The 27890-nt window shown below is 40.9% G+C and overlaps 1 protein-coding gene across 2 annotated transcripts; it reads right to left on the bottom strand.

Moving 5' to 3' along the window:
• Nucleotides 1-2586: 2586 nt before the first annotated feature.
• Nucleotides 2587-27427, bottom strand: LOC141551975 (deoxyribonuclease gamma-like). Of its 2 annotated transcripts, XM_074284273.1 has the most exons (8): nucleotides 27113-27427; nucleotides 19210-19298; nucleotides 15310-15402; nucleotides 13482-13594; nucleotides 12576-12688; nucleotides 9350-9507; nucleotides 4748-4844; nucleotides 2587-4037 (listed from the first exon to the last, which is right to left on the bottom strand). In XM_074284273.1, exons 1-8 carry the CDS (start codon nucleotides 27263-27265, stop codon nucleotides 3912-3914), a joined length of 942 nt encoding a protein of 313 aa, XP_074140374.1. In that variant the 5' UTR covers nucleotides 27266-27427; the 3' UTR covers nucleotides 2587-3911. The 2 variants fall into 2 exon arrangements, with proteins under 2 accessions (XP_074140374.1, XP_074140376.1); XM_074284275.1 differs by lacking the exon at nucleotides 15310-15402 and having other exon boundaries at nucleotides 27113-27426.
• Between the last annotated feature and the right edge of the window lie 463 nt (nucleotides 27428-27890).

Below are 27890 nucleotides of genomic sequence, written 5' to 3'. Positions count from 1 at the left end.
ACAGAACTAAGACCCAAATCCAGGTTCTGGGATTCCACATCGGGAGGACAAATGATTGTTTTCTGAAAAAGTTTCAAGCTGAGTTCATCTCCTTTTTTATTGACAGGGTAACCAGACTGGTGGATCAGGGGAATATCAATCTAAATTTCAGCAAAGCTTCTGACAAAATCTCTCACCTACGTCTCTTGATTAAGTAGGGTCTTCTGCATGTTTCTTTCTAAGGTTAGAGATTTACTGTAGAGGGCCAGGAACTACATTACTCTGGGCTCACCAATTCTTCCCAATATACATTTGCAGAGACAGACCTATTGGAAGCTTGATAGGGAATGCCTGTGACTGAAACTAAATGCAAACCTAACTGTATAATAGATCAAAGACAAGCCTTTGAACTTAGGCTAGGAAGAGCAGCCCACCACAGAGATCAAAGACATTTAGGAGAAAAGCACTGAAGACATTGGTATGATAATTTTGCTCTGATGTGTTTCACAACTATTTACAATTCTGTCCAAGTGGCCAAAATCTGGCCTAACCATTTGCATCCCAGGGGATTGGGTTTGTTAGAGCCAGTTACAGGAATATCAAAGAGTGTATTATGTATCGACTCTATAAGCATTGGAAACTTACATAAATTTGTCTCTCAGATCAATAAATTTGAAGACTGAATAGCACATCTTCCTCATAGATCTGTGGTTCATTTCACACCCTTTGTGACACGCTGGACCTGGACTCTGACCGTTTACTTAAAGTTGGAGAAGGTATTGATTAAATTTGGTGTTGATAATTAATATTGATTAAAGAGACAGTCTGCCTTCAGACTTAAGCAGAATGCTCAATTCTGAAAGGGTGATGGGGGGGGGGGTTTAATTGGTCTTCTTGATTCACTGGCTGGCGCCCTTGGTAGAAGGCTGATCTCTCCTGATTTCTGATTGCCTCCTGATTATCTAACCTAGATTGCTCACTGCTGACATTCTCATCATAGAAGATCATTTATCTTCATAGCAGATATTTTTTCAGCCTATAGGTATTCCTCATCATTCAGTCTGTTCCTGCTAACATTCTGACAGAGCCTTGAGTGACAATATTGCTGTTATCATATAAAATGTTTTCCTGGTTCTGTTCATTTCACTTTCCTTCAGTTCATATAAGCTTTTCCAGGTCTTTCTGAGAGCATCCTGCTCATCATTTCTTTCTTTTTAAAAAATATAAGTTAAAAAACAAATTTTCTCACTTAATAGTATGCAGCTGGTGACTCAGTGGACCGAGCACTGGGCCTAGAGTCAGGCAGATCTGAGTTCAAACACAGCCTCAGACAGTAACTATCTATCTGTGAGACCCTAGGCAAATTACTTATTCTGTTTGCCTCAGTTACCTCATCTTTAAAATGGACTTGAAAATAGCTCCTGCCTTGAAGAGTTGCTATGAGACTCAGATACTGTTTGTAAAGTATTTAGAATAACATCTGACACATAGTAGGTACTCTATAAATATTAGCAATAGCAATATTATTGCTATTCCCTTTAGCTTTGGAACCACTACAGTGAGTTTGTACCATCCTAGTTAGTCGTACTTCATGTTCCAACTACTATCCCACCTTATACATAACCCCCTCTCCTCTTGCTCCTGAAGCAGTTGGGAATCAACATTGCATTTGGAAGAAGTATGACAGTTGATTTTTCCAAGACTCCCCAAAGTAAAACAGCCTTCCTTAGCTATGTGTTGTCGTTGTCTGCTAGAGAGTAAGTTCTTGAAGGCAAAGGTTGTATTGCTTACTTATATTTGTATTTTAGGCACTTAGCATAGTGGCTCTGTACATATAGAATACATGCATTTATAGTAGCATAGCATAGTGGTATATATAGTAAGTACTTAATTAACACTGCCTTCATTTATTCATTCATTCCAGGTGTTTCCTGTGTGTGTTTTATTTAATGCTTTTAATTTCTTCGCCCCCCCCCCCCCAAGGCTGGGGTTAAGTGACTTGCCCAGGGTCACACAGCTAGGAAGTGTTAAGTGTCTGAGACCAGATTTGAACTTGGGTCCTCCTGAACTCAAGGCTGGTGCTCTATTCACTGCACTACCTAGCTGCCCCGCTTTTAATTTCTTTTAAAAGTTTTTCACAATTTTAATATTTGTTTTTCAAAAATTTGAGTTTCAAATGGTCTCTCCTCCCTACCTATTGAGAAGGCAAGCTATTTGTTATAAGCTATACATGTGAAATGTATTTCCATCTGAGTTATGTTGTGAAAGAAAACACAGATGACCCCCTCAAAAAAGCCAAGAAAAATAAAGAATAAAAAAAATAAGTATGCTTCAATTTGTATTCAGACTCCATCAGTTTGTTCTCTGGAGATGGATTTCATATTTCATCATCACTGCCTCAGAATTGTCTTGCTGAGAATAGTAAAGTCATTCACTATTAATCATTGATCAATATTGCTATTACGATGTACAATCTTCTCTTGGTTCTTTCATTTCACTTTGTATCAATTCATGTAAGTCCAAGTTTTTCTAAGAGTATCCTGATCATCATTTAAAAAATTTTCCAATATAATAGCATTTAATGTTTTCTAATTTCATGTAAAGATATTTTTAACATTCACTGTTTTAATTTTATTTTTTTATTATAGATTTTTATATACAAAACATATGCATGGGTAATTTTTCATCCCTGACCCTTGCAAAACCTTCTGTTCCAACTTTTCCCTTCCTTTCCCCCACCCCCTTCTCTAGATGGCAGGTAGTCCCATACATAACATACAGTTTTATAACATTTTGAATTTCAAATTTTTCTCCTTCCCTCCCTCTGCTCCCTAAGACAGCAAGCAATTTGATAAAGATTATACAGTATGTAATCATATTAATCATATTTTCACATTAGTCACGGTGTAAAAGATGAATCCAAAAAAGGAAAAAGACCACAAGAAAGAAAAAAACAACAAAAACAATGAAAATAGTATTCTTCAATCTGCATCCAGACAAAGCTTTTAGTTTCTAAATCACAATCTTTGCTGGATATACTTTATCCCCTTGGGTTTCCTGACCTTCCTCCCTGATCCCAACCTCAATCAAACACTGGATGACAAAGAATATGAGCTCAACAGCAAAGCTTTTTGAGGGATCGTCTCATTTTGATTTCATATCCCCAGAATATGGCACACATAGAAATGCTTGTTAAATTGACCTGAATGAACAAAGAAACTCAATTAAGCAAAAACAACTGATAGAGTGATCTCCTCTGATAATGTGGGAAACATCCAGCCCTTAAATACCCACTCTTTATTATCCAGTGTCCAGGACCATTATTGGTTTTTCAGTTACTCAAAAATTTGTTGTCCTTTGAGAAATCTTTTCTTTAATACCGTTGTCATTGACTGGTTTTCGCTTCTTATTTCCTTCTGCATCAGTTGAGGCAAATCTTCCCGGGTTTCTCTGAATTTAATGTTATCTGTCATTTTGTACTAAATAATATTCTACTGCATTGACTTAACCACAATTGGTTCAGCCATTCCCTACTTGATTTCCACTTATTTGTTGCCATAAAAAAAATACTGCTATAAATATTTTGGTTTGCAAGGGAGCTTTGTTTTTGTCACAGTGGACTGGGTCAGAGGTTATGAACACTTTTGCACTACTAGGTTCTTAGATCTAGAGCTGGAAGGGATCTCAGGTGTCACCTTGGCCCAATTCTCTCATTATACAGAGGAGGAAACTGAGGACAAGGAGGTACAGTTGGGTCACACGGGTAAAAAGTCTCAGAGCTAAGGTTTAATCCATTTTCTTTTGGCTTTAATCAAGCCCCCTTTCCCTCAATGGAACACGGTCAAACTGGTGTAAATGGGTTGGATGGTTTCCATGGTGCTTTTTTGTTATTAAAAAGGAAAATAAAAGGAGGGAGTTATAAGAATCTGCTTCTAGCCACGCTGTGACTTTTTCCTTCCTCTCTTTTTTTGGGGAGCAAATGATCTGACAAGGTTAGTGAAGCTTCCCCCAGGCTGCAGTTCAAACTCCACAGGAAAGTGATCACTGATATCCAGAGCCTAAGAAAAGAAAAGAATCAATAAGTCACAGACTCTCAGATGGAACTGTATCCATCCTCTACTACTCCTTTTGTAGTTATGAAGGAGCCGAAGCTCAGAGAGAGAAAGTGGCCTGTTATTTGTGGTTGTTAAGTCACTTCAGACATGTCCAACTCTTTGTTGTGTCATCACAACTGGGGGCTTTCCTGGCAAAGACACTGGAGTAGTTTGTATTTTGCTTCTCCAGCTCATTTTACAGATGAGGAAACTGAGGTAAATGGGACGATGTGACTTGTTATACAGCTGGTAAGTGTCTGAGGCCAGATTTTAGTTCAAGAAGATGAGTTTTTCTAGATCCAAATAAATTCAGAATTTGAGAAATCCGCCAAGTTTTAGAAATACTAGAACAGACTCTTGGTCCATCTTGGCCAACATTTATTGCCAATCCCTTGTGCCAAGGGCCAAAGATGGCTGTCCTCCCTGATTCCATGGGACGTCCAGCTAATTACAGATTCAGAGGAAGGAAGGACCTTCTGAGGCCACCTGTTTCAACCTCTTCTTTCACAGAAAACAAGATGGAAGCCCAGGCAGAACAGGTGACCCAAGTTCTAAACAACAACTCCGGGATGGAAAGATCTCCACCTTCAAATGTTTTCCCAGCACCCTCAGAAGTGAGAGTGCATGGGAACAAACTCAGGATCTCTAGAGAAAATGCAAGAGGGCAGATTTACCTCCTCTTCAGTCAACTGGTAGACTTTATTGAAGTTAAAGGTCTTGGCAGAATCTGGAACAATGGAATTGTTTATCTTCTGGCCATGGACCACAATCCTAGGACAAGGGAGGAAAACATCACTGAGTCAGTCTCTGGATTAGAGTCTTGATTGGATATTTATAGGTCTGTCTTTGCTCCTGCCAGCGGGTTGGAATGGGGACACAGCTGGGTTTAATGAGAGGAACTTTGGGCAAGGAGGAAATTCAGCCTTCATGACTTTTGGTTTTGAAATAGCTGCTCCAAGGCTAGGGACGCTTCCTCTCATGAGGGTTGGAGGAGCTGGTGAGACTTCTCTTTTCCCTATCAGCAGATGCTGCCTTCCCACAGTGACTACTTCTGCAAAGGAAATTCCCTGGACATCCTGAGGGGAACCAAGGAGCTTCATAAAACAGAAACAAATTCCAAACTTCAGAACAAGAGAAACTAGAGTGAGCTCTTTGCAAATATGCAGAGCTACACACTTAGCTGATAGTGGCGGACCTCCTGGGATGAAGTAGACCCTCGGGCCTGGGGATTTTGATGCTCTGCACTTTGTGTTTCTGTGAACTGGTCTGCAGATGTGAAAGCAGCCAGGGCCCAAAGAAACCCAGACTTCCTGACTGAAAGATGAACTCCAAGGACTGTTTTAAGATGTCTTTGGTGACCAGTTCCAATTGTTCAGTGATGACAGAGACATCTACACTCAGAGAGAGGATGTGGGAACTGAATGTAGATCATAACCTAGCATTCTCACTCTTTCTGTTGCTGTTTGCTTGCATTTGGTTTTCTTTCCTTCTGGATCTGATTTTTCTCATGCAGCAAGGTAACTATATAACTATGTATACATATATTAGATTTAATATATACTTTAACATATTTAACATGTATGGGACTACCTGCCATCTAGGGGAGGAGGTGGGGGGAAAGAGGAGAAAATTTGGAACAGAAGGTTTTGCAATTGTCAATGCTGGAAAATTACTCATGCATATGTCTTGTAAATAAAAAGCTTTAATATATATATATTAAAAAGATGTCTTTGATGGTCCTATCCCAAACTTGGCTATGGTGTAATGATCAAATGATATTATTCACTTATTTTTCAATCATGTCTGACTCTGTGACTCCATTTGGGGTTTTCTTGGTTTACTATTATCTTCTCCAACTCATTTTACAGATAAGGTAATTGAGGCAAATGAGGCAAACAAGAACCTGCCCAGGGCCACACAGCCAGAAGGAACCCAGGAAGATGAAACTTCCTGAATCCAGGCCCAGCGAATGGAGCCATTTAGCTGCCCTTAACAACTGATACCTCATAGCTATTAGAATATTATTTCCTCTGACCAGGACAGGTGGCGTCCCATGGATTGTCTGGAGGAGGTGGCTTTCTGTTCATGTACAGGAAAGGACCTTTCTTCAAATCCCTGATGGATATGGACTGATTTGGGAAATATTCTGCAGGACCCACCTCTCCATTTAAAAGGTTCCAAATTGATTCAGAGATACAATAGAAAGAACACAGACTTTGGTGTCAGAGGATGTAGATTCAAATCCTGCTACTATCAATACCTATATAACTTTTGGGAAGGACAATGAATCTCCCTGTGTAAAGGGCTAGAACTGAACAGATGCACTTAAGGCTAATTACCCATTGGACAATTCTCTATTAACATATGCTTGGAGAATGACCCTCCCCAACTATTCTGTGCTGGCTCAATCCGTGGGTGTGGACAAAGAAGGAAAAGAGAGGGATGAGAGAAAGGAGTAAGACAGGCAGGATCATTCTCTCTTGGCTGTGGTGAGAGAGGAAGGAGGTGTGGATTGATTTGAGACTCGATGTGACCATTATAAATCTTTTGGTCGTCTATCTTTTATCCACATTGTGGTAGACACCTTTTCAGGATTCACTTTTGCAATACCATCAGCAAAAGAGATAGCCCGACTGGTCACTGAATTCCTTATACAAGCATTTGCAATTATGGGTGTGCCACAAGCAATAAAAACAGGCAATGAACCTGCATATACTTCTAAACATTTTGCACACTTTTGTGCACAGTATAAGATTTTACACACCACTGGCATACCCTTTAATCCTCAAGGTCAGGCAATAGTAGAGAGAAGAAACAGAGACATTAAGTCACTCCTCCAAAAACAAAAGAAAGGGGGAGCCACCGGTAACCCTAGAGAACTTCTAAATTTAATTCTCTATACCATTAATTTTTAAATTTTTGACAAAGATGCACTAGCTCCGGCAGACAGGTTTTATAACTCACCGGAAGGACAGTGTCCAGTGCGAGCAGCTCTACTGTCCTTAGATAATCACCAGGTCATGTGGAGAGACCCAGAAAGTGGTGAATGGAAGGGACAGATAGGTTATCTGCTGGGGGAGAGGGTTTGCTTGTATCTCTACAGATGGAGAAGGAATCAGATGGATGCCAACGAGCCATATTCGCCTTGTCCATCAGAGACAGACAGAACAGACCCTTGAAACGAAAGAGAAGACCCAAGAAACATGGGGTGGTTCTGTTGCTGACTGTGCCCACCACTGAAAGAGCATGGCAGTTATGGCATTTGACTCATGGACATCAAAAATTATTGAACTTGAAAACCCTCAGGAATCATTGGATTCTCTGGGACATGATAAGATTGTTGTAGGACTTGAAAACCCTCAGGAATCATTGGATTCTCTGAGACATGATAATGTTATTGTAGAACTTCTAAACCCTCAGGAATCATTGGATTGTCTGGGACATGATAAGATTGTTGTAGGACTTGAAAACCCTCAGGAATCATTGGATTCTCTGAGATGTGATAAGATTGTTGCAGGACTTGAAAACCCTCAGGAATCATTGGATTCTCTGAGACATGATAAGACTGTTGTACGACTTGAAAGCCCTCAGGAATCATTGGATTCTCTGAGACATAAGACTGTTGCAGGACTTCAAAAACTTGTGGGGATCATTAGATTCCCTGACACGTGAAGCAATGGACAATAGATTGGTTTTGGACTATCTCTTGGCTGCTGAAGAAGGTGTATGTGTGACTGATGTTTACATACCCTCCTTCTAGGACTTCTTTAAATCTTTTATATAACTCTGTTGATTTATATTGTTTGTTATATCACTACTTGCATGTACAATTCATGTTTGTTACATCTCATTGAGCCTGCACTGACTGTGGGGAGAGTCATCACTAATAGCCTGTGCATTATTGCTATGTGCTTGTGTAACACCTCCCATGCTGATGGGTTTATGCATACCTGTCTCTGATAAGACCCTTCAGCCCAGAAACCCGCTAGCAATCCCCACTTCCCTTTGGTGCTTTTCACCTCCCTTCCTGAATAGTCGGGGGAGGGGGGACGTGATCACCTCCTTTTTGGTGTTTTCACCTCCATTCCTGAGAAGTCAGGGAGGGTGTGATCACCTCCTTTTTGGGGTTCTCACCTCCCTGAGAAGTCAGGGATGGCATGACCACCTATGTTCTAAAACAAAAGAAAGCGGGAGATGTAAAGGTCTAGAACTGAGCAGGGGCAAGGTAACCTAGGGCTAATTACCAATTGGACAATTCTCTATTAACATATGCTTGGAGAATGACCCTCCCCAACTATTCTGTGCTGGCTCCATCATGGGTGTGGACAAAGAAGGAAAAGAGAGAGATAAGAGGGTGGAGTAGGACTGGCAGAGTCATTCTCTCTTGGAGGTGGTGAAAGAGGAAGGAGGTATGGAGATTGCTAGAACTAATCCCCTGATGGCGACCCCAAAAGGCCAGGAATAAAGACTTTTGCTTATCCTGACTCCTGCTGATTCTAAGATATCCAGGGTCTCAACATCCCTGGGCTGATGTCTTGTCTTCTGTAAAATGAGAGGGTTGAAGCACATGGTGTCCAAAGTTCCTCCCAACTCTCCATCTATGTTCCTTTGGCCTTTTGACTAGAGGAGCTTCAAATGAAGGCCAGGTGTAGTCTTCCCTTTGAAGTATCTCTCCCTCCCTCCCTTCTTTCCTCCCTCCCTCCCTCTCTCTCTCTGTCTCTCTCTCTCTCTCTTTCTTTCCTTCCTTCCCTCCTTTTTTTCCTTCTTTCCCTTCCTTCCTTCCTTCTTCTATAGAGGCAGATCTGGGATTCTGTCCAGGTTCTCTGACCTCAACCCCATGATTTTTCCACTATCCCACCCAGCTTCTCCTTGATGCTGCCATATAGATCCAGGTGTCAGTTGAACAGAGGTGATGACTAAAGTCATTGGGGAGGGGTCAGATTGCTAAGCAGTAGTCTCTCTAAGAACTCTAAGAACTTTGTAAGAAAAACAAAATAATGGTAGAATTATTCTCTGAACTAAATAGGGCAAAATGGAATCTCACAGAAGGTGAGTTTGTTGTCAATTAGAATAAATCCCAGAGCCAACTCAGGGTTCTGGGATGGCTGGTCTTTCATCTGGATGACTTTACTACTTAGTTAGGTGTTAAACCTTCATGCATCCCCTCTGATTTCCTTTCAGAAATGAGCCGGGCACAGGGGAGCCCTTTTTGGGGGGAGCTGCAATCAGCAGGAATTGTGAGTGGTTTAGGCTGGGGTGGGGAGGGAGCTTCTCACCTGTCATAGGCACACTTGGTGCTTTCCTTGACTGTCGTGTCCACATTATCACCGATCAGCCAGATAAAGTTGGGTTCTATCCAAAGTCGGATCTCCTTCCAGGACTTCTTTGGGACATAACTACAGCCAGCATTGAAGTCTCCCATGAAGATGAAGTTCTAAAAGATACAAGCTTATTGAGTCAAGAAATACAAAGATTTTACAGATGTTTTTGCTTATAACCCACAACAGTAAAACCGAAGTTTTGTGATTCCCCCATACTCACAGAAACTGGATTTCTTTCTCTTCCTTAAAAATATAAAATCAACAAAAAAGAATATCCTGTATTAGAGTTAAAATTCTCCACTAGTCCTAGTTATGACAAGATTCCTGAGTATAGAGAAAAGAGTGCTACGTTTGGAGTCAGATCCTGAGTTCTCATTATACTTCGGTAATCCTGCACAAGTCATTTGGGCCTCAGTTTCCTCAAATGAAAAAATGAGGGTCTGGATAAAATAGTGTCCAAGGTCACTTCCAGCTCTAGTGTACAAAACTGATTCAAGAACTGAATAGGGAATAAGCAGGAGAGAAGTGGCCAGAACATTTGGGGAACACTGCCCAGCCCTCTCAGCCATAAAGCTTCTCCTTGAGACCGGGGGCCATCTTTTTCACACTGTTCTTTTCTTGGTGCTTTCTGGCTGATTGTATGGAGCGTCTCCACCTCCAAAGAACCAGAATTGTGGATGACAAAAAACGTCAAGACAAGCACTCGTGAAAAGGTTGCGTGGGGTAGTGAGTCAAGCTTTGGGCTAACACTTCGAACTTCCTTGAGCCTCAGTTTCTCTCCTGTGTAAAAATGGAGGTAAAAATAGCACCCACCTCCCAAGGTTTTTCTGAAAATCAAACAATATAATAATTGTAAAGAGTTTAGGACATGGTAAATACCAGATAAGCATTAGCTATTATTAAGGCTATAAAGTGTCACCTATCTCTATACAATGTCACCCTCCTCTATATCATAATGCTAATCTCTATACAATGTCACCCTCCTCTATATCGTAATGCTACTTATAATTATACGATATTACTGGCATCTACACAGTACCCATACCTACATAAAATCACCCGTGTTTGCAGTGTCACCACACCAACACAAAGCTATCCAAAACTATATAATACCAATATCTATATAACGCCGCCCATCGCTATACGACCTTACCCACTGCCCCTCATACAAGATACTGTCGACATCCGCACAGTGCTTTCCTGTCTTTACACAATGCCTATAAACTCTACAATACCGGCTATCCCACATCATCCACATTTACACAATGTCAGGTCTACACAAGTCTCTATATTGCCTCATAGATCTATAAAAAGTTACATGGCATCCTCCACATTCATGCAATGTCACCCAGGTCTACACAATGACTACACAACTCTGACAGATCTTCACCTAGTACATACACATGTGTGGAATTAACTGAGTGAAGACCCTCTCAAGGGAATACGGCCTTAAATTATACCTTACTTGTGACTTGAGACTTTATAATAACCAGTAGAGCTAGAGCTAAAAAAGTTGCAAGGTGTTTGTCCCCTCCTGTTTCCCACCACCTCTTAATTAGCATTTAAGTACCTCTTTTGAAAGCAATTTATTCTTTTATTTCTGGGTTAGATTTCTGATTAGAATGCAAGCTGGCTCCCCCAAACTATGGGAGAAATGGGAGTTCTGTTGTTCAGGTTATTTAATCTTGCATTTTGCAGTTTTTACTTTGCACTCCTTTTACTGACAAACGCCTTGTCAGATGGGAGATGCCTTTTCTCAAGAGATCACAATAAACCCCTTTTTGCTTTTATTTGGAGAGTCTCTGATAGTTTTTGTGGCTGATACTGTCCCCCCATATTCCTTGTAATCATGTATGAGGATAAATATTTTCTGCCTTCAAGCAGGAGTATTATACTTACTATTTCACTGTACTGGGTTGGGGACTCCTCTCTATCATTTTGAGAGGAGTTTTCTTTTATAAAAAAATGCATTATACTTTAACATATTTAACATGTATCGGTCTATTTGCCATCTAGGGGGAAAGGAGGGGAAAAATTGGAAGAGAAGTTTTTGCAAAAGTTAATGTTGAAAAATGACCCATGCGTATATCTTGTAAATAAAAAAAAAAAAAAAAAAGGAAAGAAAAAAGGGGCAGCTGGGTGGCACAGTGGATAGAGCACCAGCCCTGAAGTCAGGAGGACCAGAGTTCAAATGTGGTCTCAGACACTTAACACTTCCTAGCTGTGTGACCCTGGGCAAGTCACAACCCTAGCCTCAGAGAAAAAAAAAGAAAAAGAAAAAAAAAAAAAAAAAAGAAAACACATGTCAGGAAAGTTTGAATGTCAAACTTTCAGGGTACTTCCTTCTCCCTTTAGGAGAAAATTCTTTTCCTTACCAAGCTGTCAAGTAGGAAATCTCACCTTAGACTTGAACAAGCTTTGTTCTCTGTCTTTCTTTGAGCTCCACTTATGCTGCCTGCCCAGATTTCTAAGGAGTATCAGACCTTGGCCTTGGACATACTGTTCCCCCCAAAATGGTGAGTGTAGCTGGAAACGGCCTTTCAGTATACACTGCAAAATTAAGTTTCCTTCTCTTCCTGATGACCCCCACCTTCTCTTCTATTTTCTTTCTCTTCTACCCAATTTGCTAGTAATTCTTCTGATTTCCACCTCCTCCTATTACTTTCTCATCTAATATAAAGGAGCTCAGAGAGGTTGCCTGTGATCACAAAAAGGAAAGAAACCTCATACATCATCTCAAACACTCCCTAGAAGGGGAAGGAGCTTTATGCATTCTCACATGATTCTGACATTCTACAGCACAGAAAATGAGCTGATTCTCTTTCTCTCTGAATCCACCTGTCTCCCTAACTTCTCCATTTCTATTAAGAGCACCTCCATCTCTCCAGTTCTCCAAGTTTGCAACTTCAGAATCATTCTTTGCTCTTCACGTTCTCTGCCTGAACCTATCAAATCAATTGCCAAATGTTGTGGGTCACATCCCACTTCTCTTGCATCTGTTCCTTTCTCTCCACTCACCTAGCTGCTTTCAAGGTCAAAATTTCCTATCTTTGAACCTATATCTTCCCTAGAGCTGCCATATTGATATTTCATAAGCACAGGCCTGACTATGTCACTCCAATGGTTTATGGGTTGCCTCTCTTGATCAATATTTAAAGCCCGTGACAGAGACGGTAGTAACCTCAGGCTTCCATCGACGTTTTACATCCATGTAGACATCAAAGAGCTCATCGATTTCTCGAACAGACGTCTCAGGTGTCGTATGTAGAGGGATGATCACAAAATCTCTGACAGCTTTGGAATAGGAGAGAACAGGGATTTAGTCAAGCTCTCCCTTGTCCAGGTCATAGAAACAGAATAAAAAGGAAACAGCATCCCCCTTATTACTGACCAGAATATTATGGTTTCCTTAGCCTAGGATCAGCCTAGGAGTTATGCAGGTAGTTTGATTATGACCTTTGGCATCTTGAATTCAATTCACCATTTAATAAGCACCTAGTATGTATAAGACACTTTTACCTCAATTTGAACCCCAGCCTGGGTTGGTCCAGAGGTGATTGGGCTATAAAATGCCTTCTTTCCTCCTTTCCCTTAGCATAGTTATAGGTTGGAGATATATATATATGTATATGTATATGTACATATATGTATATATGTATATATATGCATAAACATATATAAATATATACACACATATATGTATATGTGTATGTGTTCACACATATAGTCAAATGGAAAGATAAAATAAGTGAATTGCAAGTTCTCTTGGTGCTGATTGACAGATGAATTCTCTTAGAGAAAGCACAAGTTGTACTATATGAGGACAGAGGAGGTGCCATAGATCATTCCCATCAATCTGGACACTTCCAATGACGCACAATTATAATTAACACCAAAGGATGCATTACAAGTTAGGGAAGTCATAGGGTTAGAGTCAGGAGTCGGGAGCATATTTAGGGCAAGTTACTTCCTTCTGAGCCTCAGTTTCCTCATCTGTAAAATGAAGGGGTTGAGCTCTGATCTCTAAGGACCCTCCTTGCTCTATGATCATCTGATCCAATAAATTTGGTGCTCTTAGCTGACTCACCTGTTTTAGGGGAGTAGAACCAGACCACAAAAGGTTCTCGGGAAAAGACATCTTCATCTCCTTCCTGGGTGTCATGATAATGATAGCTTTTCTTCACAGATACCACACTTACCCTAAATAAAGTAAAAAGGAAACAGAAATCTGGTGTGAGCCACTTCCATTTTAAAAAATTTTTAAAAATCACTTTGAAGACACGAAGACTTTGGACTAATATCCTCTTTGGGGGAAAGCACCTATAACTTTCTGATTTGGCAAAACTAAAACATGTGAATCTCCAGCTTCCCTCCAAGTTCAGCTCAGGGGATCCGGACTTTCCCGAGCCTTGTGCTCTACCCATTTTGACTTTCTCTGCACAATATTACTCATACTTGATACGTATATGCTATTTTACTCCAGCAGAAGATAAGCTCCTTGAGGGTGAGGATTGTTGTGTTTCTTTGCATCCCTGTTTCTAGCCCAGTGCTTTGCACGTCCTAGACACTTAATAAATAGTCAATTGAATCCAATAGGCCAAAGGTCAAACTACCTACCCAACTGTTAGGCTGTTCCATAAACTATGATCAACCTCAATAAATATTATGTAATCCAACAAATACCATAAATTGTGCAAGTGCTAGTTGTGATCTCTAGCTCATTTTGCAGAGGCGATGAGGGTTGTGTAGTAATCAAATGGACCTGTAATTTCACTGCTACTATAGGAAATACCCTCTACTAATGAAGGTCATCCACCCTCTCTGCAGCTTAAAAGTCTTAAACATTTGGTTGGGGGCACAAGAGGTTAAATGATTTGACCAACATTTTTATTTATTCATAATTTCAGAGATGGTACTTCCTCCCCCTCCCATATTTTCCTGGCTTTTTGAGTTCAGCTTTTTATCCATTGTGTTACACTACCTCTCTGAGATAGGCTTTATAAAAAAAAAAAGTCATTTCTACATGGGGTTATGGGTTCCTGTGATACCTGGAAAACCCTGGGATTTCATTGGAGGTAAAGCCTTCGCCAAATGTACACCCAAAATGCATCTATACCTTTAAAGATAGTTTTTGTGAATTGCCATGGCAACTATAAGAACTGGTTCTAACTGAAAGCTAGTGTCAAAGGAAAAAAAAGATATATGGTCATTGATAGCCGTGCTATATTAAGAGACAGATCTAAAAGGATGGAGGCCTTGGAAAGAACCTTGGATTTGGAGGCAGAAGGCCTACATTCAAGACCTGATTCTGTCATTTACTACTTCTATGATGTGAGCTCCCTGTGCCTCAGTTTCCTCATCTGTAAAGTGAGGGGATTGAGGGACTCTCTCTAAGTCAATGGTCCTCCAACTTTTTAAATAGGGGGCCAGTTCACTGTCCCTCAGACTGTGGGAGGGCTGGACTATAGTAAAAACAAAAGCTCACACTCTGTCTCTGCCCCTCAGCCCATTTGCCAACACCCGGCAGGCCACATAAACATCCTCTTTTTTTTTTTTTTTTTTTTTTTTTTTGAGGCTGGGGTTAAGTGACTTGCCCAGGGTCACACAGCTAGGAAGTGTTAAGTGTCTGAGACCAGATTTGAACTCTGGTCCTCCTGACTTCAAGGCTGGTGCTCTATCCACTGCGCCACCTAGCTGCCCCCACATAAACATCCTTACCAGCTGCATCTGGCCCATGGGCCGTAGTTTGAGAACCCCTGCTCTAAGTACTTCAGCCTATTGGGTCAAGTCTCCCAAAGAGAGAATTACAGAATATAGATAAGAGTATCAGCTAAGAGCTTGAGAAGGGAACATGAGCAACACAGGAAGAGCATTAACATTACTGACCTCCCAGATCCACTGAAATTTGTGCTCACCTATAGAAAAAAGCATACTGTTCCTTGTAGGCATTTCTTCCCAGCCGGTCACTAATTATGCAGTTGTACTCTTTGGTGCCTTTTTGGGATTTCCTAGAAGACAGAAAGATTTCCCATGAGCTTCCTAAGTCAACATTGTCCCACCATCTTGGGTCTTTAGTCTTCTCATCTGCAAACCCACTATGTGCTTTTGTTCTTTCTTTAGCTTCTCCTTTCTGAGTCTGGTTTCTGGGATCTTGACACTTAATCACAAGAGCAATGTATAATGATAGTGCTTTAAGGTTTTCAGGGGGCTGAAGTTCAAGTCCTCATTCTGATATTTATTTCCTGCATAAGTCACTTAATGACCTCAGTTTCCTCATTTGTAAATTAAGGGAACTGGTCTGGATGGTTTTTGAGATCCTTTCCAAAAGTCATTTATTAACAAAAGCATCTATGTGACAAGTGGGGCAGCTAGGCAGTATAAAGGATAGAATGTCAGGCCTAAAGTCAGGAATATCCAACACTTACTAGCTATGTGACCCTGGGTAAATCACTTAATCCTGTTTGCCTCAGTTTCCTTGTCTGTAAAATGAGCAAGAGAAGGAAATGGCAAGCTCCTCCAGTATGTCTGCCAAGCAAACCTCAAATGAGGTCATAAAGAATCGGACAGACTGAAAAATGACTCAAAAACAGTCTGCTTAGGGCTGGAGAACAAAATATCCCTATAGATACATTATATCCTGTATATGTACTGTATATAATATAATGTATAGTTACATTATAACAAGAGGGATAATGAGTCCACATAGAAGTATAAATAGCAATCTATTGATGATTCTTGAGTTAGATATTATAGATGTTATTCCCATTGTACATGTAAGGAGACTGAGGTGTAAGGTGATTAAATGACTCTTCTGATTGCTAATGAGCATCAAGAAAGAATCCAAATCCAGGTCTGACTCTAGGCCTAGTGCTCTCTTCTCTCCTTGAAAGTACTACAAGTTAACCTAGAGCAGATTGCTTGCTGTCTTGGGGAGAGGGGAAAAAGGGAGGGAGAGAGAAAAAATTTGTACCTCAAAATCTTACAAAAATGAATTTTGAAAACTATCTTCACAGATAACTAGAAAAAATACTATTGAGGAAAAAATTAAATTTACAGGTTTTTTTTTTTTAAGTAATGCATGTCTTAAATTGCTTATTGTTTCAGGGAGAGGGGGGAGATGAGGGAGGGAGAAAGAAAATTTGGAACTCAAAAATTTTTTAAATAAATGTTAATTGTTTTTACATGTAAGTAGGAGAAATAAAATATTATTATTTTTAATAATTATAGCTTTTTATTTTTCAAAATGCATGCAAAGATAATTATCAGCATTCATCCTTGAAGAACCTTGTGTTCCAAATTTTTCTCCCTCCCTTCCTTCTCCCTCCTCCCTTGAATAGCAACTAATTCAACATAGGTTAAAATGTGCAATTCTTCTAAATATATTTCCACCTCCATCATGCTGTGCAAGAAAGATCAAGTCAGAAGGGGAAAAAATGAGGAAAAAAAAACAAGCAACAAATAACAACAGTAAAAATGAAAATACTACGTTGTGATCCACATACAGTCTCCATAGTGTCTCTGGATACAGATGGCCCCTTCCAGTTCCTAAGTCCACAGTGTAAGGAAGGGTTTGAGTCTCTGCCATATGGAAGAGGGATTTAGGCTTCCTATCAAGAAAAACTCCTCACTGAATTATACTCAAAGTGACCTCTGAGATGGTGGGCTCCTTCTCATTGAAAGTCTTTCAGAACAAATTGGACAGCCACTTATCAGATGTATTGTGAAGGGGATTTCTGTTGTTATCATCCTACATATTTAGAAAATAAATGGAAAGAGCTTTACAAGCTCTTAAAGTACTATTAAAATGTTCATTTTTGTTGTGGTTGGAAGACGTTAAGATCCCTTCCAATTTTGGGATTTTGTGGCTTTGTATGAATGCCTGAAAATAATCACCATTGTAGACTCTTTTAGTGGAAACTGGCCTTCTTCCTTCTGGGCTTCATCTGTCCTTTCTCCATCCCCTTAGCTCCCTCTACTTATTATCCTGAACTTGTGAGATTTTGGTTTTATTCATGTTTGCCAAATACATGCTGGAACCAACTTTCCCCCAAGTTGTAAGAATTCAGATTAAAGTGACTATTTTCTACTCTCACTCTCTACCAGGAAATGAAGGATTCAGTCCTGGGAAGGCCCCAACAGGGCGTAGCATCCTAGCTCAGTCGTCCCCTTCTCTATGTGTGCAGAATCTGGAGTCTTGGAGAACTTCGGAGTTCTATTTTGGGGAACTTTTGGGCCCCTTGGCAGCCCATGCAGAACTTGGGCTTTCAGCATTTTTTTAAAAAGCCAAACCCAGAACTTGGTCATAGTAGATTGAACTCCAGCTTCCTGTTTATGTAAGGCTAGGCTTGTTTTGAATAACTAGAATAGCCCAGTCTTATTTTGATGATTTGTATGCAAATGACTCATTAATCTAATTTCTTTTAAAAGGATATTGTAATGTACTTGTGAGAACATGTGTCAAGCACCTCTGGACTTCTGTCAAGTGAGAATGGGAAACATTTTCCAATTAGGGGATCTGAGGGAGAGTGGAGGCCATAGGAGGCAGCTAGGACATAATAGAAAACTTTGAATTAGGATCAGAGCTCCCTGACTTAAAAATCTCTGTCCTGCCACTTACTTATGGACAAATCACTGATATTTCTTATCAATAAAACAAAAGGGATGAGTTAATAAGCCTCTAAGATCCCACTGTGCCTTTATACCCATGATCCTGTCTGTGGGATCTTGGTCCCTTCCATTCTCTGGCCTTCAGATTCTTCATCTATAAAATGGCAGCATTGGACTTAGTGTCTAAGGGGCCTTTGGACTGTAAATATCTGGTCCTATGAGGCAGAATTGTGTCATCTAGCAGTGCACATGAAGAAGTCTCCTGCCCAGCTGCCTATCTCTTCCACCCTGAGACTGATCTATAGCACCCAGAAGGGGAAAATGGTGAAAGCTGAAGATGGTGGCAGGTTCTCAGGAAGGCAGAGTTCAACTTTGGGCTAAGAAGGCCAATTTACTATTCTCAGCCCTCCCTTCCTTCCTCCTCTCAAGAATTCTAAAGTCTTAGAATGTTCTTGCTGAAGCCTATCTAGCCTCATTTTACAAATGGGGAAATTGAGTCTTAGACTCAAGCTAAATGTGCCAGACAGCTTAAGAGGAAACTCTTGACTCTTCAATAAATGGACTTCTCATATCTTTCCTTCCTTTATTTTCAATTTTGTGATTTTAACCTTTGCATATTCATTCTAAATGGTTCCTAAAGGCCTTTCCTATAATTAGGAGCTATCTTGCCCAATTATATGCCAACAAATCTGACAATCTAATTGAAATGGATGAATATATAAAAATATAAATTACCCACATTAACAAAAGAGGAAACAAAGTACTTAAATAAACCTTTAGCAAAAGAATTGAACAAGCTGTCAATGAACTCCCTCAGAAAAAAATCTTTAGGGCCAGATGGATTCATGAGAGAATTCTATCAAATATTCAAAGAACAATGAATTCCAATACTACATAAATGGTTTGGAAAAACAGATAAAGAAGGAGTCCTGTGAAATTCATTCTATGACATAAATATGGTGCTGATATCTAAACCAGGAAGAGTCAAAACAGAAAAAGAAAATTATAGACTAATATCCTTAATGAATATTGATGCAAAAATTTTAAATAAAGTATTAGTAAAGATTCTTCCTTGGGATATAAGTGCTCTAGGAAATGTGAGCAGATGTGACTAGGTGTTTCAGCTTCTGTCCTTCCTTCCCTCTTTCAGTTCTCTTTTGCCCTTGTCTGTTGGCATAAAAGGGGGCTGAAGACTTGTGTTTTCTTACCCATTCAGCATTTTCATCAAGGTGGGACAAATGATGTTTTGGGAGTCCTTGATCTCCATTAGAAGCATGATGTCACAGCGGATGATGATCTATGATAAAACAAAAACAAAAACAAAAAGCAAGACATCAGAGGAAACCTGTTCAGTATTTTTTAGCTAGGTCATGGCAACAAGGGAAATTGAGTCTGTTTATTCATCCCAGAGAGCCTAACAAGTGACACTGATAAAATGATGGGCACACGCATGTGTGAAATATCGACAAGTCTGAAATACTGTGATTCTGAGAACAAAATGGAGTTATTACCCATGGAGTTCAAGAACTCCCTAGTGAAGAGACTCCTACTCAAGCAGGTGGGCACCTCCTCTGAAGCGTCTAGTCTTTAAGAACTATTTAGAGGGAAGTCCAGCTCAAACCAGATTCAGATGTAATAATGACATTTTTAACAAAGTGAATAAAAAAACAATTAAACAACGATAAGATTATATTTTTAAAAAATGAATCAATATATGCCTCCCACTCCACCCTGGAATTTCTGGGTATAGTTGAGTGACCCTTATTTCCATGTGAGTTGGACACTATTGGCTCAGATCACTATGAGTTTAAAGGCCAAAAATCTGTCAGAAGCTAGACTCAGGCTTTTCTGAATGAACTCAGCTCTCTATGTATTATGTCACATTGCCTTAGGGTAACAGGGAGTCATTGGATGTTCCTGATCAAAAAATTGACAAGTATCTAACAATGTTTTTGAAAAAATTAATCTAGCAGCAATATGTAAGTATCTGGTTCTAACTAATGCTCATCTTCTGACCTGGTAAGCCTTTTCACCTATAAAATGAGGGGGTTGGACCCCATTGCTTCCTCCATTGATGCTTATCTGCATAAAGGAAGAGATTACATCAAAGAAACAAAACTTCGTTTTTGTCTGCTGGTAGACTGACTCTAGGATTTTCTGAAGGCCAAAAAATCAGGCTGTAAATGTCTGTCAATCCTTCTGCTTCCAATAGTCACTTAGCATTGCCATCACATCTTCTTTTTGTGCTATGGGCTGGAGTTTTTAGAGAGAGCTCTCCTTGGTGAGGTTAAAAGAGATAGCCCAAGATACAAATGATTAACAGGAATTTCCTGTCTTGGGACAGGTTGAAGGAGATAACCTGAGACACAAATGATTAATAGAATTTTACATCCTTAGGAGAGATTCCTGTCTTATTTACAAATCTCTTTGGAACTTCTTGGATAACATCTCTATATCCGAAGAACAAACTTTGTTTTATGGCCCTGATTATGTATAAAATGAATTTCCAAAATTCTATTTCTTGCACTTGGTTTTTCCTTGTGCCCGCCAACTTTGTTCTGGAGTCCCCTGCCCTTTCAGGCAAGTTTGGCCTTTCTCAACCTAGAGGCCAAATGCCAGTCTATCCCTTTACTATCAATAAAGACTTTGTTTTAACACAGCATAGAGTAGCGAATGAATTGGCTAACGGGACCCGCCCTTTGGTTACTTTGGAGGAGAAGAAAGCATTGAATCATCTTTCCTTTTGAGCCTCATTTATTGTCCTCATCATCCTAACCCAAAGAAATCCCAGGTGTGGAGGGCTCAGCAACAGGACACACGTCCTTGGTGTCACATATTTCTGTCCCTGTTTCCTGATCAGTGTGAGACAAATACTGATGAATGTGTTCAACCATACGTTCCCTTTGTTGATATTTCATGTCACCTGTTCCAGATTTTCTGATAGGAATAATGACAGATGTTTACATGGCAGTTTAAAATTCTTAGATCACTTCAATACACAATGCACATGTATAAATACACAGAGTACTAGATCTACATATACATAAACACAGACAATTACATGGGTATATATTATATATCCATATATTAACATGTCATGTCATCTGTTTGGGATTTTCTCATAGGAATAATGACAGATGTTTACATGGCGGTTTAAAAGTCTCAAATCACTTCAATACACAATGCACATGTATAAATACACAGTGTATTAGGTCTACACATATGTAAACACACGTGTAAGTACACCGACACAATATATAGGTGTACATATTATATATGGCTATATTAACATTTCATACCACCTGTTCAGGTTTTTTGATAGGAATAATAATGACAGATGTTTACATGGCAGTTTAAAATTCTCAGATCACTTCAATACACAATGCAGATGCATAAACACACAGTGTACTAGATCTACATATATGTAAACACATGTGTAAGTACGCCGACACAATTATATAGGTGGACATATTATGTATGTTTATATTAATATTTCATGTCACTTATTCCAGGTTTTCTGGTAGGAATAATAATAATAGACGTTTACACGGTAATTTAAAATTTGCAAAAAACTTCAATCCACACATGCACATGTGTAAATACACAATGCACTATATCTACATATATATAAACACACGTGTAAGCACACAACACAAATACATAGGTGTACATATTATATATGCATATTGACATATACTTTGTCTCAGAAGTGTGAATATCTATGTGTGTAGGTATGTCTATATCACATGCACAGTATCCTAAAAGGATTGGTGAAATTTTTCAATATTTTAATTTTAATAATTTAATAATTTAATAATTATTTTATGTGCATCTCAGTGACATAATGGGTAGTGTGGGGCCTGGAGGCAGGAAGACATGGCAGTCTTCCTGAGTTCAAATCTGACTTCAGACACTTACTAGCTCTATGACCCTGGACAAATTATCCAGTTTGCCTCAGTTTCCTTCTCTGTAAAATGAGCTGGAGAAGGACATGACAAACCATTCCCACCCAGAAAACTCCCAAAGGGATCATGAATAAGTGGACATGATCGAAATGACAACAAGCTTTAATGTGTCCTAAGCCATTTGAGTCTTATGACAACTTGGGGGGAGGTAGGCACTAAAGTTTTATTATCCCCATTTTTGAGGTGAACAAAGGGAGACTCAGAGATATTCGTTTCCTTGTCCATGATCCCCCAGCTGGCAGAGTGAGAGGATGCATTCTGCCCTCAGCTTGTGAAGCCCTAGCCCACATTCTGCTCTCCATATGCCATTGTGTCCCTGCTTGTGAAAGGATTACTTTAGTGATTGTAAAATGCACTCCTGATCACCAAATGCCATTTTCCACTTGAGTAGCTCTTCACTGGGGCTGTCTCCTATTTGCCTCTGGAAGAGAGTCTCATTTTTAAAGCCAGCAACAGCAAAAATCTGCTCCCTCCCATGGATGGAAGCCATTACTGGCTTCAGTGAGCTGGGATGTGCTGGCTCTGACCCCTGTTCTGGGTCTTATCTGCCAGGGAACTGTCCATGGCTCACATTCTTCCTGTGGATGTAACCCATGACCTTACCTCATCTGCCCATCACGCCCCTCATGCGTCTGCTTTTTCCTGTTAGATCCTTAATCTCTTTCCTGGCTTCCGAAGATGGGGCAGGGCACTAACCACTGGAGAGAATTAGGCTTCCTGCAGGAAGCAGGATTGGATCTGAGCCTTGGTACTGCACTAGCACTCAGGGAGATCTTACTTCAAAAACTGCCTCAAACACTTAACTTCAACTCTGCCTCAGTTTCCTCATCTGCAAAACCATCCATCTCCCAGGATTGTTGTGAAGACCATTGAGATGATGTATGTAAAACACCTTGCAAATCCTAAAATACTGTACAAATACTAGTTACCGTCATCACGAATCATAGTTCCAAGAGCAGAGGGTGAGGGAGGACTGCTTGAAAGATCATGGGAGAAAAGGCGGTCAGATTCAGTCCCATCCCTGGACCCTGACTGCCTTTAGAGCAGAACTCCAACAGGAAAGTTCAGGGACATACTTCTGTCCTAGTCAAGTTCTACTTATTCTAAGGAACTTTGCCATTTTTCTCATAGCTTGATATCTCCAGGCAGCTATAAAACCTTCCATAGCTCTCTATTGCCTATAGACTAACAGACAAAAGTCTTTCCCCTCAGCATTAATGGCTTCTGTGATCTGGCTCCCACTTTTACTTCATGATGTTCTCTTGCATGTGCTTTACATCCCAGCTGAACCAGACTGTTCATGGTTGATACACACAAGCTGTGTCCCCTCCAAGGCCATGAGTACCCTCTTTCCTCTTTCCCCCTCCTCCACCCAGTGTCTTTTTTCCTGCCAGGGAACCTTCTCTGATCCCCACTCTTAGCCCTCGCTATTGGCATTTTCTCCCTCCTCAATTTTCCCTGTGCTCTTGACTCTTCACATCCCCTCTCCCAACATGCCCAAGTAGAAAGTAAGCTCCTTGAGAGCAGACTATTTTATTTAGTCTTTGTCCCCAGCACCCAGTACAGTGCCCAGCACATGAGAGTCACTTGTCAAAATTTTCTTCTGGAGAGTAGGTAGTACTGAACAAGGCATCCCAGAGATCCCTGCTCTCAGGAACTTAATTTAAACCATAAAGTCACTGAATGATGGAGGTGAGGGGCTCCTTGAGAAATCATCCAGTCAAACCCTTGCATTCTACCAGTGAGGACCCTGAGGTGTTACGATTTGTTTTTGTTAAGTCACTTGGTCAATGTCACATAGGTTTGACCGTACACACCTTGACCCCTAAATCCTATGGTCTTTCAGCCATCCCAAGGCCCCATAGATAGCGGGCATTAGGAACAGGCTCCAAACTCCCCAGCTCTCTCTCTTTCCATCATCCCGTGCTGTTTCAGACACATTACAAAAGCAAACTCATTCAAGGTGGAAAAGGCCATGAATCACCAGTAAACACACTGGGCGTAGTTTGATTTGTAGGCAAGGGGCAACCCATGAATCATCAATCTCAAAGGAGTGCTGTGTGACAGGTCTTGCTTCCTGGGCAGGGAGTCCCAAGGCTCCTCCTTCCATGAGAATCCTTGGGACACACAAACCTCTATCATTTTTTCCCTGAGGCAATTGGGGTTAAGTGACTTGCCCAGGGTCACACAGCTGAGGCTAGGATTGAACTCCTCTCCTCCTGACTTCAGGTTGGTGCTCTATCCACTGAACCACCTAGCTGCCCTTCTGTGCAATTTTCCATGGTTCCCCCTCCACTGCAAAGAAGGGAAGAGCATTTTCTCCACCCTTTCAGGACATTGAAATTACACAATTTTCAGTTTCAGGTTTTTCTTTGTCTTGTGTAGTCATTAAGTAGCCTCAGGGAAAAAATAGTTACATGGAACATCATTCCCAACTCACATGTTGGTTAGTTTTGCTGAACTTTTCATCAGCCCATTTTTTCCCTCTTTTTGTTGTAAGGGATAACTCACTGAGTGGTAAGGGAGAGGAACTATATTCAGAAATTAAAGTGATATTTTAAAAAATAGCAGTAAAACTTAAAAATGTAAAAAACAAAACAAAAAATAAAACTTCCAAACCCAGCTAGCATCTTTAGAGTGATGAATAAGCAAGTGGGACAATGCTACTCATCACCTGAGTTACTTTAGGCAAATTACTCAATACTTCTCATTTCCTCTGAAATGAGGTTGGACTCATGAACTCTAAGGTCCCTTCTGGCTACAAATCCGCCTCCTATCCCACAATACCTCCCTTAGCCATTACCGAGTTAACATGGGGGTCTTTACATTTTGAAATAAGAAAATATTTTCCTTGTATAGAATCCCTCCCTATTTACTTCTAGCATGATTGTGCCTCTTATACCATAAAAAATATCAATTGGCTAGATAACAGGCTCAGACCCAGCCCCAAAGCCCAAGATTAAATAGGTCTTAACTCTGGGAGAAAGAAGATGATCTTAATTGCTGTTAATGCTCAGTTGACTTTGCTGACTTATCCCCCAAAAAGAGCAGAATTGGAAGAAGAGCATCTAAGCTAATTACACCCAGACAGGAGGAAAAGTGACTAAAAAATGATGGAGAAGCAAAGATCTTCATCCCAGTGTTGAGGTTGGGAAGGGGACCCCAAAAGTTTGGGGTCACAGACCGGTATCACGAGTGTCTCGAAAGAATTTTCAGGCTTGAACCCATTTCCTAGTCAAGGGGCAAAGTTTTATTGTAATTGTACAAGTGGGCTAAGTTCCAAATGAAATTAGCAAAAGCCAGGAGAGCCCTTTATCCAGCTTTCTATCATTGACACGCTAATTCTATGGCCCACAGGTAGGGCAGAGGGGTGGAGGTCTCCAGAATTTGGTGCTCACTGACCAGATTATGAGTCAGCAATGAACTGAGGAGAGGTCTATTCACAACATTGTCGTTCTTAGATCGGAGTGTGGGAAGTCCTGAGGCAGACTCCAAAGCCAGGAGATTTAAGATTACTGACATTGTTAGAACAGAAATCTCCCTAAAATCAGGGGACCCCCATATCATTGCTGTATCACATCACAAGCAAACAATCATCCATCCAAGGTTGGAGGGAGACTCTGGGAAATGATTAGGAAGTTCTATGGATGGGAGGGAATTATTTAAACTTTAATAGTTACTAATCAGTTCAGTTAACTTGTATGAGTGTTTGGGATTGAGTTTTTAAGCACGGATTCTCAGATTTGGAAGGGACATCATTGGCCCTCTAGTCCAACCTTTAAGTCCCAATGGACCTTTGCTCGAAGATATCTAGTGCAGGAGAATCAACTGTTCCTAAGGCAGCGCACCCCACTTTGGGGCAGCCAACATGGCAGAAGTTTTCACTGTTATTGAGCCTCAATAATATTTCCACTGATCTTTCCTCTGTATTTTACCTTTTGGGGCCATTGAGCCTCAATATATATTTCCCCTGATTTTTTTTCCTTATTCTGTCTTTTGGGGCCAATGAGAACAAGGTATCCACTGAGGACTCAGTCTCTGATTTCCTTGGTAATGATACTCTTTGTACCGATATACTCTTTTTAAAGAGGGGTATCAAGAGACTAAGTGACCCAGGTTCACATAGTCAGTATGGATCGGGGCAGAACTGGACTCAAATCATCCTCACTCTGAAGCCAGCTCTCTCTGGGGCTGCCCTCTCTAAGCATTCTTTCTAAGTCCATTTTTCAGATGAGGAAACTGAGATTCCGAGAGGTTAATCAGTTTGTCCAAGGTGACCAAATGTCGAAAGCACAATCAGAACCCAAGGGCGTAGGATCATTGCTCTGGAGTTGGAAGGGACTTAAAGTGACCAACTACCCCAATCCCAGCATTTTGCAAATAAGGAAACTGAGGTAGAGAAGAGTTGAACAATTTGCCCAGGGACACACAGCACATAAATGAGGGTATCAGGATTCAAACTCCACACAGCTCCTGGCTCCCGTTCCAGTATGCTTCTCTCTACTCCACACTAGCCCTCCTAGACCCAACTTTGTGAAAGGGGAGACTAGAGGGCCAATGATGTCCCTTCCAAATCTGAGAATCCGTGCTTAAAAACTCAATCCCAAACACTCATACAAGTTAACTGAACTGATTAGTAACTATTAAAGTTTAAATAATTCCCTCCCATCCATAGAACTTCCTAATCATTTCCCAGAGTCTCCCTCCAGCCTTGGATGGATGATTGTTTGCTTGTGATGTGATACAGCAATGATATGGGGGTCCCCTGATTTTAGGGAGATTTCTGTTCTAACAATGTCAGTAATCTTAAATCTCCTGGCTTTGGAGTCTGCCTCAGGACTTCCCACACTCCGATCTAAGAAGGACAATGTTGAGAATAGACCTCTCCTCAGTTCATTGCTGACTGATAATCTGGTCCGTGAGCACCAAATTCTGGAGACCTCCACCCCTCTGCCCTACCTGTGGGCCATAGAATTAGCGTGTCAATGATAGAAAGCTGGATAAAGGGCTCTCCTGGCTTTTGCTAATTTCATTTGGAACTTAGCCCACTTGTACAATTTAATTCAGCCGGAGCTTGAGCCTAGAGGCAGAGAGCTCCCTGGGAGAGCAGCCAGACTACCAGGGGAGTCCCAGGTGTGGATCTTACCTTCACAATAACTTCCATAGCCCTGGAGTTGCTTTTCTTGGCTTCCCCAAAGGACCTGACATTGAAGGAGCAGATCCTCAGGGCCTGGAAGCCGTCCAGGGTCAGCAGCAGCAGCAGCAGCAGCTTCAGGGGGACCCCCAGTCTTCCTGCCATGTTGGGGCCCGAGGTGCAGCTGGGCGAGTCGCTGGCGCTCCGAGCACAGGCAAGTTGTGGTGCAGCCTGCTGCTGTTTGTAGGGTGCAGACAGCAGGAATAACTGGCTTCCTTCCTTCTGCCAGCTTTCACTTCTCTGAGGAATTGAAGGTCACAGGCTGCTTGCCCAGAGGGAATCTCCTGCCTTTTAAGCAGCACTAATTGCGGCTTGTCACTTGTTTTCCACATTAGGAAATCGGTTTAGTGTTACTCCCCAGCCTTCCCCATCCTGGGGGGTAGAGATGACTAAGAGTTAGTGTGGATTCCAGAGGTTCATAGCTGCCTCTCATCTTCCCTGCTCTTGCCACAGCTCCATCTCCACAAGTCCCGTTTCCTTCCTCTTATAGACCTCTGGTGTTCCCAGGGTTGTCAGAAATGGCCTGGGTTTTGGGGGAGGGTGTCAGCTGGAACCCTCCTGGGGGAACCCAGTGGAGAAGCACCTAGCATCATGACTTTTACATCAGAGGGTTACTGTGGGAAAGCCTAATTAGGCTTGGGATATCTTACCACTCACCAAATAAGCAAATTCTCAAGCACCTACTATGTCTAAATAGTGAAGTGATCGAATGATGGGCTTCAGGAAGACT

This window comes from Sminthopsis crassicaudata, chromosome 1 (assembly GCF_048593235.1).
Source record: "Sminthopsis crassicaudata isolate SCR6 chromosome 1, ASM4859323v1, whole genome shotgun sequence".
Taxonomy (NCBI): domain Eukaryota; kingdom Metazoa; phylum Chordata; class Mammalia; order Dasyuromorphia; family Dasyuridae; genus Sminthopsis; species Sminthopsis crassicaudata.
The sequence above is the reverse complement of the archived record's forward strand: the minus strand, read 5'-3'. Positions and strand labels throughout refer to the sequence as shown.